Source organism: Dromaius novaehollandiae, chromosome 3 (assembly GCF_036370855.1).
Source record: "Dromaius novaehollandiae isolate bDroNov1 chromosome 3, bDroNov1.hap1, whole genome shotgun sequence".
NCBI classification, from domain to species: Eukaryota; Metazoa; Chordata; class Aves; order Casuariiformes; family Dromaiidae; genus Dromaius; species Dromaius novaehollandiae.
Window position 1 is genome coordinate 94,632,502 of NC_088100.1, and position 19,527 is coordinate 94,652,028.

The 19,527-nt window shown below is 34.7% G+C and overlaps 1 protein-coding gene across 1 annotated transcript in view; it reads left to right on the forward strand.

Moving 5' to 3' along the window:
- Positions 1-19,527, forward strand: part of DNAH8 (dynein axonemal heavy chain 8) — a 167,913-nt gene that overhangs the window by 8,940 nt on the left and 139,446 nt on the right. The window contains exons 6-16 of the mRNA XM_064509531.1: positions 518-666; positions 1,461-1,650; positions 2,007-2,170; positions 4,047-4,223; positions 4,569-4,682; positions 8,733-8,840; positions 11,760-11,861; positions 15,447-15,593; positions 16,428-16,625; positions 17,541-17,617; positions 18,067-18,166. Of these exons, the coding sequence (XP_064365601.1) occupies positions 518-666; positions 1,461-1,650; positions 2,007-2,170; positions 4,047-4,223; positions 4,569-4,682; positions 8,733-8,840; positions 11,760-11,861; positions 15,447-15,593; positions 16,428-16,625; positions 17,541-17,617; positions 18,067-18,166 (1,526 nt within the window). The remainder of the gene's footprint in view (positions 1-517; positions 667-1,460; positions 1,651-2,006; positions 2,171-4,046; positions 4,224-4,568; positions 4,683-8,732; positions 8,841-11,759; positions 11,862-15,446; positions 15,594-16,427; positions 16,626-17,540; positions 17,618-18,066; positions 18,167-19,527) is intronic.

Consider the following 19,527-nt stretch of genomic DNA (forward strand, 5'->3'; position numbering starts at 1 on the left):
TTGAATGGAGCATTAAAGATCTATAATACTGCACTGCTTCCTTCTATCATCACATCTGCTCTTCTTTTTCTACCTCTTCTAATCTCTGTCACACTCCTGTCTACCCTTGTGTCTTACTGCCTTCTTACTGCAGCTAAACAATGACCTGTCTCCTGTTTCTCCTGTTTCCTTCTCTGTTACTCATGACATCTTCTGTGATAGGGTGAGTGAGAGTTGACATACAAGCTACCTCAGCCACTGGCAAATTACCGCAGATGACTGGCTCAGCAAATTGCTTTTCCATGCAGTCCAATGGTCCAAAAATTGCTTTCTGAGGCATACGTTGCATGTTTGGTGTAGATTTTTAATTGCATAATTATTTATAGCTATGAATTCTGCCTTGAGGGAAACTTTCTTCTTACACACACAAAAGAAAACAAATTAATTTTATGTTGTTTTTTATTTCACTATATTAATTTTAAGCATTTTATAATACCCCCACTTTTGAAAATAGCGACACCTGTGAAATTCTTTGCAGAATGTGGTCGAACAATTCCAGGAGTTGTAAAAGGAAGTAAAATGATGAAATTGTATGTGGATGCTGCACCAGACAAATTTGTAGGACTATGCTTATTTTTTGTTCGTTGTACAAATGACAGCCATATAGATGCAAGAACAATACACGAGGTATTCTCGCTTCTATTTTAAAACTAAAAAGATAGAAAGTAGCTTTTTGTTTGTTTGTTTCACTGTTGTAACATTATAACTTTAGTTACTGGTAAATGTCCTTTTTGAATGTTAGCTGTATCATATGCCCCCTACCCTATCTGCTTTGGTGAGACAAGGAACAGCTGTATTGGTTCAGCAAGCCCTCGGGGCACTTTGTTAATTCAGTGCTCACAGACCTCTGCTGAGCAAGAAGTCATCATTTAGATCGGTTTCGTATTCTCCTCCCTAGTGTTTTTGAAGAGGTTAAAGCCAGCAAGTACATCTGAGGTGTCACTGAAATCTCTATACTAAAAGGAATCATGTTTGTCTAGAAGACGTTACAGCAAATTCTGGGAGAGGAAAAGTTTCCTTGTATGTTTCTCTTTCACGTATCTTTGGATGTATGAAATACACAATTATCCAAAGCAAATTATGTAGCATATGGTTTTTTTCTGCTTTACAGCTATATAAGCCACTTTATTGGATATATGTGGCAGTGTTCAAAGGACAGCAAGTTGATAACAATCTGTCCTGTATATGTATGTTATAATTAATATGATTTCAAACTCTTAGGACAGAAAATCTATTATTCATTTATAGTATTGTGTATTATATGTTAAGAGTGTTTTATTCCTTTTGAGAGCTGAGAAGGTAAAATTAAATTAAAGGTTTTTTAGGCAAAATTGGAATGCCTTTATAAAAATATGCTGATTTTATAAGACTGTTTTCAGCCTAAGGTATTGCATTGCTAACAATCGTTCTGTTTCATACAGGATATATTCTTTTGTGTTTTGGATGCCACTGAAGGACTCCTATGTGGTATTAGGAACATGATAGAAAAGATTTTTCTCCCGGCTATCCTTGCAACAAATAATTGGGGTGCTTTAACTCAGACCCAACAAGAAAAGAAAGACAAACAGAATTTTGTGGAAACAATTAACAGATACCTTTCATTTTTAGAAGGTAGGCTTTGCATTTGGGAAACAAACATTCCACCTAAGAATTTCCCTTCGTAGGCAGTAAGACATATGTAAGAAATTTCTCCTGTTCTGCAAGGAAAAATAAAATGATAAATTACTGAAGTAATAAATACATGCGTGCATTAGTTTAGAAGCATCATGTCACTAGAGAATTTTCTCAGGAGGAACACACTGGATTTAAAAGAAGCACTTTCTATTTTATACGAGCGCAGTAAAATGGTTCTTGTATTGAAACAAGACTGATTACAGGTATACATTTCCAAAGTTAAATTGCTTATATTCATGGAAACAAATTTTAGAGTCTTTAATTCATTCTGTATTGTAATTGCTTTTTTCCAGGAGCTAGAGTAAGCATTGAAGGAACTGTTGAGTTGAAAAAAATAGATTACATTGATTTTTCTAAACTCCAGTCCTTTGAGGAAGTAACTGCAGCAGCTGATAATTCTGATATGGTTCGCCAACTAGAGGAAGTACTTATGATATGGTATAGACAAATTGAACGAGTAAGTTATTGTCTTAACATTTCAGTCCAACTTGAATGTGGACAGACATTTAAAATGACATACGAGACTTGCCTGAAGTCAGTTAAGGTTGCAACTGTATCTGGGCCAGGGTGTGCCAACTGTTATACAAGTGAGGAAAGAAGGCAGTCCTTATTCCTAGGAATTTACAATCTAGTAAGAATAAGAGTTTCTGCGCAGTTAACACAAGTAGTAAGAAGGAGGGGACAGAAGAATGCAGGAATAATAATGCTGGTGTAGATGACAATTCATATACTGTTAGGTATATTCTGTATGTTACTTAAGCTTCTGCTACCAGTCATGGTAACAGGTATGATTGTTGGCTAGAATGATTTCTGACCAGAGTCAGTATGGCATTTTTTTGTCCTGTGTTCCTACATATGGTCTGTCCTTAGTTATTCAAGAAATTAGTGCCTGAGATTTCCAGGATAAAGCACAGGATTCTTTCTGTTAGTACAGAATGTGTGTAAACTGGGACATACTGTATTTATAAGGGCATACTATATTTGGTGTATTTAGCTCAGAAGAACAAAAATGTAAATGAAATAATTGAAGAACTGACTACATGTTTATCTACATACAGATGAGCATACTTAGACTTTACACCTGTTATTAAATATATTTAATTAAAATAGTTCTTCGGCTTTTTAAAAGTGAAGTTGTATTTTGTGCATTTCGAGCCATAGATTTTGATTCAAGAAAAAATACAGGTATATGCCTAAATCAGCTTGATTGATGACAGCAGTTGAACATATGCATTACTTACCTTGACTTCAGTTTGATAATATGATTAAATGTAGTTCTGAATTATGATGCTTTTCCAAATCAGACCCGTTACTGTGTGACAATAATTACAAGTTTGTTTCTCTTTAGTTAATGTCTTCAAAATGTTTCTTTTGTTCTTTGTAATGATTTGTCTGTTCTGTACAGCAGACATGTCAGAATCATTGTATCTGGCATGTGACATTTAACGGAAGTTACTGAAATGGGTATAGGTGTCAGAAGATAAACCATACTTTTACTTACATTTAGGTTATTTTTACTGCTGCTATTGTTCTTTGATATTCTAACACGTGTTATTTTGGGAGCACGATAGCCAGTATATATGAAGAAACAATCACCACAGGAAAAGTAACAGCTTTTCATTTCTTTTTTTGAGCTGATACACCTGCACTACATTGCACTTTGCCAGGTAGAATCCCACACTTGGAGAAATGCTCTTTCAAGGGTCTCTGCACCAAGTTCTAGTGCAATGCGTAGACATGTTTGAAAATTTATTAGAAGTCTGTTGGGTTTAAATCAGACTGTATGCCAGATCCTTCCCATGTGGCATTCTTCTGAAAGTATAAATCTAAATAAATAACTAATTCTGATGCCACTTCCAGATCAAGTATATTTGTGGTTCATGTGGCATGGCAAAAATGCCATGATCAGGGATCAGTACATATGAAAAGAGGCTTTAGATTCTCTTTCAAGTATTTCTATGTATAAAGAGTCAGACAGTGGATGTGTATATACCTGAGCGCTCAAGAATTAGTCTTTTGGGATTGGGCTGTTGCAAAGAATAGGAAGGTTGATGCACATTCCACCCTGTTTATATACATCATGTTCAGGGATCACTGAGACCACTGCGTATTAAAAATTATCTTTCTTCAGTTCTTATGTATATGTACAGCCAGTGTTCCCATTCGTACAGACAACATATCTAAAAGAACAGCTAATTAAGATCAGAAAACTTTTAGTTCAGTTTTAACTTGAAAATTAGAGCATCTATATAACTATTAATTACACAGAGTAGCAAGTATTAACCAGGGATACAAATTCTATTTTCATTTGATTACTTTCAAATTGATTTCAGGTTCTCATTGAAAGTGAGCAGATGAGAAAAGAAGCTGATAATTCAGGTCCGCTGACTGAACTAGAGCATTGGAAATGTATGTCTGCTAAATTTAATTTCATTATTGAGCAGATCAAAGGACCAAACTGCAAAGCTGTCATTAATGTTCTGAATGTTGGACATTCTAAACTACTACAGGTAATTCTTTCTTCTTTTTATGTTGGTTTTGACCATAATAAGCAAAACTTGCAATATTTAGTTTGTTTCATTGCATTTAAGAGAGATTTTATGAGGAGAATTAAGAGAGGAAAATCTAGGTATTGTGCTAGTGTGCTTATTATATTGAGAGACAGAATGAGAAATTATTAGGGACTGACAAAATTTATCATCAAGGAAAATAAGTTACATTGCATTTTTTTGACAGTGCCTTTTAAATTTTTAAATTTTTTAAGTTACCAAGGTGTATTTTTGGCAAATCTGTATGTGGTAACAGAAATAGTTTGCAATGTATGAAGTTTTTTATGGTAATTTTTTTTTCTGTAGATGTGGCAAGATTTAGATGCCAGAATCACAGATGCAGCAAATGAATCAAAAGATAATGTGAAGTATTTATGCACACTTGAAAAAGCTTGTCAACCACTTTATAAGTATGATCTTGTAAGTATGTATGTATGCCCTCATTATTCTTTGAGCATAGCTTAAGCATTTACATAGAATGTCCACAGACAAACTTCAGGGTGAAAGGAATCTTCTTTCTATTTATTTCATAGTATTGATTTTTCTAAATATTTTCCAGGCTAAATGTTAAAATAAAGAATTATATTGTTATGCTTTAAAATATTTCATTTTTAATATAAAGTATGTATTTTTATTAATAAACAGAAATGCATATGATCACCCATTAACTCAGTCCTGAAATATTGTTTTTAAAATGAGCTAAGACCAGATACATGTTTATATAAAAAATATCTCAAAATATGTATTAACTGAAAATTCCATATGTGTCAATGAATAGTGACACAGCCATTACCAAAATACCAGAATTACACTTATATGGGGGAGGGGAAAAAAAAAACCTAATGAGGTTCTAAATGTTGCTTATATCAAGGTAAAATAATATTTTGATATGGAAATAAGGACACAAGGTGCTTCTATTTGCAGAAGTATCAGCTAGTCAGAATTTAAATAATTGGCTGTCCATGCAAACCAGTTAGCAAAAATTCAAGGTAACAGTTATTAGGTTTAATATTATCTAATAATTAGTATAATAGATATGTTTCTAAAGGTTGTTTCAGTATAGGTGCAAGAAGAAAATACCCTAGGGAAAACTGCTTGTCTCGCTTTGTTGTTTAATTCTCTCTGTTTTGGTCCTACCCCCCTCTTTACTTCTGTCAGGGAGTGTTGGATTTCCTTTGAATTTCTGACAGTTTTCCTACTTCAAAGTTTTAACTGAGGGGAAGTGAAAAGACTGTGGTAGTATACAATCTAGAGCTGATATTGCATGCAATAGTGGAGGAGAGGACTATGATAAACAGTATAACTAAGAAGCAGCTTATCTTCAACTTTTTACTGTATCACTAGAGGGTGCCAGGTACCAGGCTATAAAAGTCACGGTCAATTGTGTATCATATTTCAGCTGCTTCATAGGGTTTATTAAGATGAAGTTCTTATCTTAACAAACAAATTCATGGGTAGAAAGCCATTAAAACAGTTCATTATTTTACTAATACAGAATAATTAGATATAGTTCCTGCTTCAATGTGGGGAAATTTGGATAAATTTGAATTTCCATTTTATCTCATGGAACTTTGTTCCAAAGATCAAGATAATTTAGGCTGGGTTTTCTATGTTATTCCTCTTAAAAATAATAACATCCAAGTTAGATATATTCTGCTTTAAAAAGAACTACATTCTAATTTGAGTTGAATTTAGTATCTGATATTTAAAAATATTTTAAATATTAATGGCTTAAGCACGAAGTAGATACCGATTTAATAGAGTAATTAGTGTGTGCTTAATATCACATGCCTATTCACACTTGTAGTTCAAGGTGATTAATACTATATAAAAATTTAGATTGAGTGTTTAAATCTGGGCTTTGAATCAGAGAAATCGCTATATCTATACAGCCCAGTATTCGATTTTTCCCATTCTTTTAAAATTGTCTTACCAGGAGTGTTTTTATACTACATAACCTTTCCTTCACACTTTTTTCCCAAATGCAAATGCTTGCTATGTCTGTCCACAGCATTAGTATATTTACTTTGATTTTTCAGCCCAAAGTTTCTTCCAGCAGCTTGGCTTCTCTGTTTTGGGGTGACAGTCAAAATTGAAATTCAAAGTACAGTGCTTGTACCATGTTGGAAAGGGCTACATTGCTGTGATATGCCACCAGTCCTACTCCTTCAAGCCTTGGAGACATTACAAGCAAGAGCTCAGCCTGTAAGGTATCTTGCTCAGGTGAGCAATGAAGGCTTCCTCCAACCTTGGAACCATCAATCATCCCTTGGTCTGTTTGGCCAACATGAATTGTTCACCTCTCACTCCTTTGGAGAGATTGGGCACGAGTTTATCCTGGAAGGCTAGATTTTAAAGTTTCTGGCTAGATACTCATGTTCCTTCTCACCTCATGTGGGCTATAGAACTGAGCCTTTCTAGGCCTGCACCATTGTGTTAGCTTCTCACCTGTTTGTGTAGGCTGGTCATTTGCTGACAAGGAAATTCTCATCAACTTTACTGAAATAAGGCACTACAAAATAATGCCTTTTGCCTCTCCTCATTTAGTAACTTGCTGTTGAGCAGCTTTGTATTTCAGTGCCTTTTCTTCCCCAGAGTAGATTTACCTCTGTTGACAGGATCTTTTGGTCTCGGACATTTATTTGCTCTGTCATGTCTTCTAGTGCTACAGAGATTGTCAAATTTGGCATAAACTGCCCTTTGTCTTGAGAGGCAGCACCTGGAAAGCTACTTCTGTAGCTTTGCACTCCTTCTTTGTACCTGACTCTGTCAGCATCATCCAGGTGCTGGGAAATGCAGTCATTGAAGGCTGCACTATGAAGCAACATGAGGTGGAGATGAGTCTTCTCAGCAGCTCTTCTCAGCAGCTCAGAGCTGTGCAGCTCTTCTCAGCAGCACTTTAAGTGCTAAAGATGTAAACTTCAGGCCTGTCTTCTACTTATTCTCCAAAGCAGTGGGAGTGGCTTCATAGGTCAAAGGTAGGTACCTTTTGCTTCTTGGCATTGAGCGAAACGATCCCTTTGGTTTCAGCACAAGGAATTAATTTATTGGCTTATGTGGGATTAATCACTATGTCTGTCCTTTTCCTGGATCTTTTTAGGGGATGTTTGCTTCTCTGTGCCTTCTTTTTTGTGAGGAAGCTGACACCTACCATGAAATAGTGAATTTCTCCATTTTCTGAGTTTATATAAGATTTTCTTGTCTGTTCTGAAATAGATCTATGAGAGTGTTTCTTTTCTGTCACTCAAGACTGAGTTGGGGGACTTATGATATTTGCATGCCTCTTATGATATTTGCATATTTAAGTGCTTAAGAGTTTTAAGTATTCTCAATATTCCCATAATACCTTTGAGATTCTTCTTTAAACTGTATTTTTGGACAATTTTTCAGTGTTACTATATTATCAGATTTCATATCTGCATTAAGGAAACATGAATAATTTGCTGGTAGTCTTGATTCATGACTAAAGAATACTGTGGACATAAAATAAAGAAATGTTTTTCAATACTTTCTGAGCAATTAGTATTCCTTCAGTGGTACCACATACTTTGGTTGCTTCTCATGCCCTTAAAGAAATTCCTTTTTTGAACTGAACCCTCTGTACTAATGATCAGTTAACAAATGAGAAGGTTTTATCCAGTAACCTCCTTTAGAAGACATTGTGTTGGATGTAATGTGATACATATTGTAGTATGTTGTAGTAGCACAATTGAAATTGCACTTACAGGAATGCTCAGGCTTATTTGATACCTCATTGGTAATTAAAAATAGCAAATTCTCTACAATTTCTGTGTATTGTTAATGGATTATCATTGTTAAACATTATTTGGAAATACTGTGGAAGTGGTTGAATTACAAAATACCTGTAATGTCACAGTTTGATTTTAATGATATGAACAGTCATATACCATGAAATGCATGAAAGATTTAGGTATTTCATGTGGTTGAATGAATTAGGTACTCTTAAACGTTTAATGAAATGAACGTCATGACAGTTATTTCGTGAGTTCTGTGAAATGTCTGAATGAAACATTTAGCATGATGATTTCTATCACAATATAACTACACAGCATATATTTAACAGCTGTGCTTGAAGGAAAACCAAAGTATTAATCAAGGAAAGTCATTGTTAGCTGTCAGAAAAATATCTCATTTTGTGCTGAAAAATGCAGCTTTTACTGTTTAAATCAATGTTCAGTTTTGATCATCAAAATAATATGTTAAAATGTTTTTATGAATCTCTGATCTGATTTCTGACAAAATCATATGAGTTTAATTGTTTTTATTAGTTAAGATTACCTTTAAAACGGTTGAGCATGATTAGCTTTTTTTACAAGAAACATTTTTGTAAGATGCAATGAAATTTTGAGGATCAGTTAATATGATCTAAGGAAAAATGTCATTTAGAATTTCTGAATGGGAAATGCTAAGATGAGAAAAGTAAAATTTTTCTGAAAACTATGCTTTAAGGTATCAATGACACATGGAATACAAAATTTGATAAATGCTATACGAATGATTCACAGTGTTTCAAGATATTACAATACTTCTGAGAGAATGACATCATTATTTATAAAGGTAAACATATTAAGTATAATCATTATAAAAATTGTGATTTTGCTGAAAAAAATTTTGTTTAAATCAGCAGGACATCTGTTAAAAAGTAGTAATAGTGAATGCCTGTGAGGGAAAGGAAGAAACGTTTGTTGATCAGGAGAGGACAGTGGAGACTTGTATTCCAGAAAGAAACTTGTTGATATTCTTGATTCAGCAAATTTAAATTTTTATCTTCTTGATAAACCTCTTGATCTGAGTTTCATGACACCTACTTAGTTTTTCATGAAATCACTGACTCCCTAAAATTCTCTCAGTACCGGCCTTGAAGACAATATGAAGCAGAAGACTGTCAGTCTGACTCTACTATTCCTCAAAAAGATGTGAAAGATGAAAAGATTCTTCTTTCAGAACCAAGTTGTCCTTGAAATGTTAATTGAATCCCAGGCCATAAACTATGCTAACTTAAACCCAAAATTAAGACCAGCTAGATATCTATAGCAATGTCAGTGTCAGAATCCAGCTATTCACTGCAGCAAAAGATGGTTTGTAAAATGGTTTTAGAATAAAGAAGAAATCCTTTGTTACTGAATTATACCATATCTGCGATCTAAAAATGTAACCAATCAGTTTGCTTGAAACCTGCAGGAAGAAAAATTCTTTAAGATTGTTGTCATTGACTCTCCATTTTGCAAAAGGAAATTGTTCAGATTAATCATTTTGATACTCAGTCTCTCCCCTTCTCCAAAAACGTGTTTGTTTTCATAAGAACTTTTTTTTGGATACGTTATACTACCAGCTTCTGTCATTCTTTCATTCAGGTTAGGATTCAATCAGTGGTTCATTTCCAGTTCTGAAGAACAGCAAACTTAAGTAATAATATTGAACTTTTTACTCTAAATAAAAGACAGACTGCTCTTAAATATGGAGTTGTCATATCCCTTACACACAGATTTCACCCTAGATTTCAGTCTTAATGAAAGAGGTTTTCCTCAAAAATAAGTGTTTTCAGACCTCCTTACCCTTTGGGCTGTGGTATTGTAAAGCAGTATGGATACTGGCACAAATGGTAAGCTTGACTTTGGGCTCCTTTTCTTTTCTTTTGTTTTCAAAATAGACCTGAGGAGTGACCCCCCCACACATCTTAATCTCAAAAGGATAGATTTCTTAGATTTCTTCTTTGGGACAGCTGTTTTTTCAGCATATAGCTTGTTACTCTTTTTTTGAATCCATTGTTAAATTGGATGGTGTTGGTGAAGATACATAACTGTGAGAGCCTGAGTTACAAATTAGGAAGAAGATGAAAGTTCAGTTCTGTGGGAACAAACCACAGGGTGAGCAAACAAGCATGTGTCTTGCAAGACATGAATTCATTTCCTCCCTGAAGGAGGAGGCATAGCCATGTCCCTTGGCATATAAGATGTCATCTCAGTTCCCTGTTCACTATGGCTTTCCTATCACAGGATTGGTTCTAAGAGCTGTTAAGGTGGTTGAGACAGTTTAGGCAACTGTCTCATAAATCAGCTAAGAATTTGTCTAGCTTTTTGTGCGATGTTTTTATCAGGAACTTGGAGTCCTAGTAAGATTTGAACCTTGTCCTTCTGTCCATAATTGGCAAGCCCTTTGAGTCTCTGACAAACTGTTTCTTTGTCTGCCAATGAATGTGGCATTTCTGTTAGTTAGCTCCTCAAGTAAGGATATAGGGGAAATTCATAGTCCCCATTACATCACTTTTTTTTTTTTAAGAAAGGTATAGCCCTTACAGCACTGCAGGTTTTAATGTAAAGTGACACTTTACATTGTCAGAATTCAATTCGAGCTAGGACATTAAGAAAAACATGAGTTTTCTGAGACTTTTTATAAGACTGTCCATGGCTGAGGCTCTTCTCCATATATCAGATACTAAGTATGGATTATACAGTGTTGCTTTTTACATTGACTATTATATAATTGTTTTTGTACATTGACTCTTGCTAGTAGTATCTTTTACTCCATGGTGAAAGGGACTGAGCTTTTAGCTGCAGAGGCTAATTTGCAGACTAACTAGTTGTATGAAGTTGTGCTATGAAATAGCATGGAAAAAAGCCTATTTCAGTCCAAGCTTTTTCACCAAAGCTCAAGTAGCTTAAATGCCCACCCCCATGCCCCCCACTAGGGGCTTCTATTTAAAGATCACCACTATTTAAAGATGACACTAGAATGCTATTTACAGCTTTACCAATCATTGTATTGTATTACAGTGTGAAGCTGCTTTTAAAGTGGGGCAATTTTTTGGTCTTTATTTGGTTATGGACTCTCAAGACCTGCGTATAGAGCAGATGTGTGGGGAGAATTGTTTTGAATTTTCCACATTATTTAATGGATAAAAAAGGTTATCTACGTGTAGCTGTTCTCTGAGATGTTATCTGTATCTACATTCACATCCTATACTCCTGTCTCTCTATCCTTATAAAATTTGGATTTCCATAGCTGGGAAGTAGAAGAATGTTCTCTCCTCTGCATAGCTATAGCAGACCAAGGCAAAGGGATATTGCTAGGATAGAAAGTTCTTTAAATGGCAGTGTTTAAATAAGGGTATATAACAGAGTGCAACAGTGACAACGTAACTGAAGATTAGTTAGAGTTAAATAACTTTACTCTTTGTTCTTGAGTTATGGTTGGTGACATGCTATGTTTATGTGTGTATATTGCCGTGCTTAGAAATTGTATGTATTCACAAGTACTTTTTAGATACTTAAGCACACTTCTGGGGATGTTTTAAGACTTTTTTATAGGGTGTTTAGCTTACATACATAATATTTAGCCTATATTATTCCCATAGATAAAATTTATATGAACTTTGTTTGTTCTAAGACATGCATATGGGAGTTTTGTCTGATTTTGAGAAACAAGTAAATTTCCTTATAAGCTTGAGACCTTCTTGTTTACATTCGTCTGCACTAGGTTACAAATCAAATGGTCACGACATGTAAAGCATATATTACAGATGGTGGCTTGTCTCGTATATGGGAGCAGGAGACACCAACAGTCATTAGCAAAATTAAGGTTTGTATTTTGTTTTTTGATATTTTAACTGACTACCTGTTGATATTTACTGATAATTGCATCCTTAATGAAGGGGAGCTCTGTAATCAAATATTTTATTATTTAGAATTCTAGAACTTAGTGTGATAAGAATTTCCTCCTAAGTCAGTGCTTCGAGGTTAAATATTACGCTTAAAAACAATTGTATATTATATAAAATTTAGAAGAGAAACAGTTATTAAATATATAATTTACAATTCAAAGTAACCATGGAACTTGAAGGTAACAAAGAAAAAGGGAGGCCATTTAAAACGAATAACAGTACATAATTAAAGAATAGTAAGCAATTCAAAAAAAAATTGAAACAAAGCTGAATGAATAGGAAGAGCAGATAAAGCAAGTTGAGGGGAAAAAATTGGGAGATTCAGGGTAAGGACTTACAATGCACAAGAAGAGAGGCTTATTTCAGCCTCACTAGTAATGTGAAATAAAACATAAAGAGGGTGGGAACAGGGTACTGACGAAGAAAGAAAAACAAGATATGGTAGAGTGCCATGTAGGAATGAAAAACAGTATTTTCAAAGTGAGAATGATGAGTTTGGAAATTAAATGAAAACATATGGGAAGCCATTGAAAGGATTTTAGAGCATGAGCAGTACTGTAAAAGTAGCAAGATAGGAAACTGACCTCTTGAACGCTAGATACGTTGGAAAAGAAAAAAGCAAGGGAGGAGGACGTTATAGCTGTTGGAAGACAAAACAGGAGGAAGAACCAGAGTATTGTCACTGAGAAAATGGTTAGTCAGAGAAATAAAATGCATGGTGAGGAGAAAAGGTAAAAGGAATCAAAGAGGTTTCAAGCTGGTAAAAGTCTGATGGCACATCTGAGGTGATTTAATTGTATTATTCTGTATACTAGAATTAGTTTAATCATGGTAATATGATGCTCTGCTTGGAAAGATTGTTTTTGGAAGGGATTCTGAGCTGCTTCAAATCCTGAGGTGCACAACAAGCTTCTGATCAACACTGATTAGATCATTATCAGTGATCCTTTCTTTGGCATCATTATAGTAGCCTTGTGTGCTTTTGGTTACTAATAATCAAGATATATCAGCTAATTTGTGTAAAAAATGAAGGCAAGCAGGAGTGTGGCTTCTCAAGGCTGGAACTGTTAGGGAAACAACTTCTAAGAGATGCCAAAGAAAGGGCTCCAAAGGCTCCAGAAGCTTTTATTTTGGTAATGGTCCAGGTAAATGAGATGGGTCTTATCCCCCAGGGAAGTGTTTCAAATACTTCCTCTTCACTGTTTTCTTTCATGATGCCTTGAGTGTTTCCCCATTTCTTAACCCACTGACATTTGTTAAATTGTAATGACCTCACCTTTATCATGCTGATCCTTCACTGACTTTGGAATTCGCATCTTCACCATATTTGGGACGGAGGAATTTTGTGATCCTGCATAATCCTCATTCTTCCCTCTTGAGGATCTCAGAGGTGGTACCATCTCCCACTGCCACTGGGATACTGACATTTGAATAGAACCCCCTTCGTATGTTATAGTAGCTCCCTCCAGTACCATATTTCCTTGGCATTTTATGAAGGTTAAATGCCAAGGCAATCTTCCCCGTCTTCAGGTGATGGTAACATACTAAGAACAAAGTAAACACATACATTGTGCTTAACTGTAGGGTTACTGCTTTCCAACACTGACTTAATTCCACCTTCTCCATCAGACCTCAGCTGTTGGCTTCCTATCTTAGCCAGAAAGGCATGGGCTTTCATAGTCCCTTAAAAATGAGGTCCCAAGATACAAAAGAAAAATGTATCTAATATCTCTCTCCTAACGCAATGGGGTGATATGACTCTAATTGTTTACCTTATTGAGGTCATTCAGTGGTTTCTACAGCTGGCAAGCCCTCATTCATCATGTATGAGAGAAATATAAGCCCAATTTGTTATTGTGGTGATCAGTCTTCCTTCCTGTATCTGTATGTTGTTGAAGATCTGAACATTCCTTTCAGTGAGGAAGCAGAACCTTTTCTTGTTTCCTGTCCTTCATGGCCAGTGGTTATATGTGCCTGTATATTTAGACATTCTGTTGACTGCCTGTATATTGTGATAAAATCTGTTTTCTGTCTTCCAAGGACTGACCGAAGATTTCATACTCCTTTTATACTTCTCACCAATCATAACTTTTACATCTGATAATGTTTTAATATTTAGGCAAATATTTAAACAACCAAGCACAAGAGGGCTTGTTCTTCAATCTCGCTTTAACTCAGAGTTGTCAGCTACAAGGCATGATTTCAAACTAGCTGTGATTTTAAGCCCTTGGACAAGTGACCTCTTTTCCCAAATCTGTTTTCCACTGGCACTAGGGAGAATTTTCTAAATAGTCTTTCCAAATGGTATTTTCAACATTGCTGAAGTGGGATTATAGGTACAGTCTCAAGGACTCTTGCCTTTGCTGTTGTAATGTCTAAAGCCATCCTAAATGCAGACAGTGGGTCTGTTAAAGGAAATGCCTGCTTAGAGGATTTCCCTTTTGATCCTCTTTGACTGGTGAGATCCTGTGCTGCTTTAAATCTTTTGGGACAACTATTTCATCTTTGTGCATTTTCCTCCTTAGGAAGTAAAAAACATTTTTATTTCATCTGCCCTGTGATAGCCAGAAGCTTCAACCTTTTTCATGTTTACAAACTCTGCTTATAGACCTCCCAAAACTGGGGAGAGGTAGCATATCCAGTGCCAGAGAATCCAACATAGCAGTTTTGAAGTTTGCCCAAGAACTATCTTGTTCTTTGCCTTACCTAGTGCCCCCTTCTTCGTTTCTTTTCCCTTTTTAGAAGTAGACTGACACGTTGTCATCAGATCTGGTGAAAAATGATAGCAAATGACTAGGTATTAGATTAGCTAAAGCTGCATACTCCAGTTTGCCTGGCTGTTGTTGCCCCATATCTCCCTGTAGCTCTGTGCTCTTCAGGTAATTCTTTCAAAGTTGTTTCCTTGAGTAAGGCTGCCTCTTGTAGCTAACTTTGTTAGACTCAAATTTCAGGTCACTTCCAGATTTCCATTTTGGTGGAATTCATTAGCTCTTGTAAACAATTTCCTTTTTGAAGAGCTTTTATAAACAATTTCCTTTTTTAAGTCCCCTGAGCTCCAAATGGACTACTTTTATGCCAAATTTCATTCTGTTTCTTCCTTATCCAAGGGAAAATCTGGCCATTCTTAAGTAAAATAATGGCTTTTCTTAAATATTGAAATATCTCTCTTTTTAGAACAGGAGTCATCACCTGCTCTTAACTGGCCTCTAAACAATTCTTTGCTTTAACAAGAACTAAAACCTTCCAGCTCTCCTTTTGATGCTTCATCTCCCTGTGTTATGTCTTTCACTGGACTGTACAGCTCTATGTCAATATGTTAAAAATATTGCTACAAACAAAAAAGAAGAACAGCATATGTAAGTCATTACTAGCTGTTTACTGAAACTGGACTCGCTGATGATTAACTGCTTAGCAATTGACAGTGGGTTTGGGGTGACTGTTCCCCAGTCTGTCACTCATAAGCATAGCATAATGAGTATGATATTTGTTCCTTGACTTCTTAGGACTGCATTTTTCTATTGAAAGAATATCAGAAATGTTTTCATAAAACAAGGCAACAGATTTTGGAAACTCTAGGAGAAAAGACATTTGAAGTATCGGAGATGTACATTTTTGGAAAATTTGAAGCATTTTGTAGAAGATTAGAAAAAGTAAGTATACTGCAAGCTGTTATTATTAGTAGAGGAAAAACGGGTCCTCCAAAGAGCAGTTCAAAAGATAGACTCAGTTTTAGATGCGCGTAATCATCCTGTGAAGGAGTTTGTAACTCTTTATTGAGAGAAGTTAGGCACTTCCACAGAGTAGTTCATTCCAATGTTTTAGCCAATTAGTTTGCAGTGTCCTGAATTTGTCAGTTTCTTTCTGTTAGCATGTTAGTTACCTACTTAATCTAGATTTAGACCCATATTCTTGGAGATTTAAAGTTAAATGAATAATATCCCACCTCATATCCTGCTTTTGTGTTTTTCAGTGTCCTAAGTCATTTAAAAACTCCTCTTACCACCAAACACTGTTCTCTGATGATTCTGTTGTTCAATGTAGTCTTAACATTTGGCTTGCTAATCTGATGAAAGGGTTTTAAATTAGCATTGGTAGAGCCTACATGGAAAAGATCATAGCTGCTCTTAGGTGCAGAATAAGGTCAGAAGAGGGATAAAAAGGATAATGAGGCAGTTATCACAGAGTAAAGATTCTGAGGTTCTTTGACATTTTTCTATATCATGCAATCTATATACACTAATCTGTGTGGGTTTTTTTATATTGTGAAAACTCTTCATATCATTGACATGTGTATGTCATGTTTTAACCCTTTTTCCAATATCATGCCATTTAATCAGTCAAAACTGAAGGAAAAAATAAAAACTTTGCTATTTCTGAGTGCAGTAGTCTGTTTGAGAGGACTGATTATTGTCGATAGTCTACTTTACTCATGTTTTAGTTTGTAAATAAATAATTTACTAGGAGCATGAACATTTATATTTCAGATTACAGAGATGATAACTATTGTGCAAACTTTTTCTGCACTGAGTATGTCTACCATTGAAGGAATAGATATTATGGCAGTAAAATTCAGAAATATCTACCAAAGTGTTCAAAAGAAACAATATGACATCCTTGATCCACGAAAAACAGAATTTGATGTGGATTTTGTGGACTTCATGACAAAAATTGAAGGTTTAGAGGTAAGTAATATTGCTATCTGTGATGTACTTGGGGAAAAAATATCATCGCTATTTACTCGGTATCTCCTTGGACGCCAGTGAGACTCTGGACTGTGAATAGAGTATGTTGCTTTTCTTTTTGTGCTATCTGATAGAATTTGTTAAGATATGCTTCCAGATTTCAAAAGTTATTATAATGGCTTTTTACTTAATTCTTAAATTGTTTGCCTTTGAAGATATTTAAAGATCCTTAGCTTCAGACACCTGTATCTCTGAGAAGAAATCAAATAATTTCCTGCTTGCTTGGAAGTAAAGTGTCAAGTTCCACTACAGTGCAGTGTTATATAGAGAGTTTTGGCATGTGACTAGGAGCCACATGTGCACTCAGAGTGCAAAAATGGAACTGATTAGGGGAAATTGGTTCAAATGATGCCTACACATTTGGGATCTCTAAGGTTGAGTGTAGCAAGTGCCCAGGCTAAGGTATAAATTCACAATGAGACTCGCAGACAGATCACAGGAGACTCTTTCAATTTCTCCTCCTTCCAAAGGAAGCTGTAAGACACAGCACTCCATCCTCTTGTTGCAGGTCAGTTGCTATGCAGCTAAAATGATAAAAGTTGTGGGACCCGAGAGAATTATCTAGATGGAACTGGTTTCTAACTTGGTTAGATCTTGGGCTGGACAAAGTTACAACTGTTTTGAATAAGTTATCCTTTGATTCTTTGCTAAAATTGTTTGGCATTTTAAGAGATTATTTAGCTGACACTAGCTGTTATTGTATTTATTTATTATATTCAGCATAGATCAGTTAAGGCTGCTAGTTTGTGCTTTATAAGAAATAACAACTTTAAATGGTATTATGTTAAGAAATTATCATACTTCAAAATGCTATTATGTGACTAGAAAAACTGCAGTAAATGATGTATCTTTTAGATGCAAATACAAACATTTATGCGTACCTGTTTTGGAAGAATTTTGTCTTCACGGAATGCACTTCAGTTACTTCAAAGGTATTGGCAATTATGTTTTAAAATATTTTAAAGTAATTTGAAATGACCGATTAGCACAATTTATATAACACAGCTAATTTCAGAACTAATGGCCTAATTAAGAGCTCTTCATTATTGGTGTTCTTAACCATGTAATCTTTATAAGAAGCTTGGATTTTTAGCTTTCTGATATGCATCAAAATATTCTTCTGTTTCTTCATTTCATTACAGTTTATTTTGTAAATACATAAGGATATTAAAAGAAGAACATTAAAAAGAAATAAAAAAAGCCAAGGTAGAACTTAAAGAAAAAAAATTCCAAATCCAAGAAGCGTTTTCTAGATTTGTGCTTCTTTCATGTCATGTGACATTCCTGTAGCCCAAAATAAAAAAAAGAGCATTTGTGTTTCAGAAATACCATTTTTATGTATTCATTTTAATTAATTGTTATTGATTCTAATCCAATGCAGGTTTCAAAATCTGAGAATGCCATGTCTTCAAGAAGAAATAGCACATACAGTTGGTTGTATTCTTCAACATTATGTAGCAGAACTTGAAGCTACTAAAAAGGTATTTTATTTCTCTGCAGTAAACTAAAACACTATGTTAAAATAAAAATTTTAATATGAAAACATTGTATTTATTCTTCTGCCTATTTCATTAACTGACTGTCAAAGCTTCATTTATCATACTTGTTTTGACAGTCTGTGTGAAAGTGTATAGGCAAATATGATATATAGGCCATTTTGGCAAATGTTTATTCATAAAGATTTTACTTTATAAGCCAAAATCTTTGCTGTTACTCCTTCAACAAATATATATATATATATTTATATATATATAATATTTTACTGATTGTATACATTACTTGCATACATTTTTTTTTTAATATATGAGGACTATACATTTAATTTGCTTTTATCCATGGCTATTATCTAATGCTGTGATAGTATAAAATAGATACAAAATGGGGCTAAATTGTGTTTTATATCCATTTTAAGGTAATTTTCTGTGATTTGTATAGTATAGTGTGACTGTAGCATAAATGAGAATTTGACTTCCCGGGGACTATTCACATTACCTGACTTCACACTGAGTGGCATTCATTTAACCCGATTTTAGATATCTGTGAAGTAAATGTCTGCATCTGAGCTAGACAAGCTTTCTCCTTAAGAAAGGAAAAAGTACTTCTCTAGTCAATTCATCTAATCTATTTTAAATGTTAACCTGAGGATTAATATAATTCCCCTGAAATAGCAGTTTTCTTCAATGAGTATAAAGGGAATCTGGAAAACCAGCTTGATGCAAATATTTTCTGACAGATATGTAACTTTGGTCAGATGAATGACACTGAGGAGGTCTATGTGAGGAGGCAAGCCTCCATAAATTCTGGACTCACTAGAGAATGATAGATTTCTCCAAATAATAACTTAAAACAGTATCTACTCTGAACTGCTCTTTAAAGACTCCTCTGCCATTAACTCCATATGCTCACTATGTATAAGACCTCCTGAACCTCTGAGTTGTGACTTAATGTAATGAACATATTTTCAGCAATACTGGCTGCTTAAGAAATCACTGCCTCCACCCTGGCTGCTTTTTCCCACCCAGAAAAAAAAAATGTTTTCTGAGAGGTTTTCATCCAGATGAGTTCCTCTGTCCAGTTTACCATGAGGCCACTTGTATGTTTTTGTTGGCACTGTGCAGGAGGTAGTATAGGGAAGAATAAGTGACAGTAAATGAAGAGAGTGATGGCTGCTTAAGCAGTACTGCTGTTGGTGCAATCACAGCATGACTTTGAGTGTCTAAAGTTAGGTGAATTAAAATATTTCTATTTTTGTCTGTTTTATATATAAATATAGAATATATATATTTATATATTTATATTTGTATATACTATATATAAAAATATATATTATATGTATTTATAT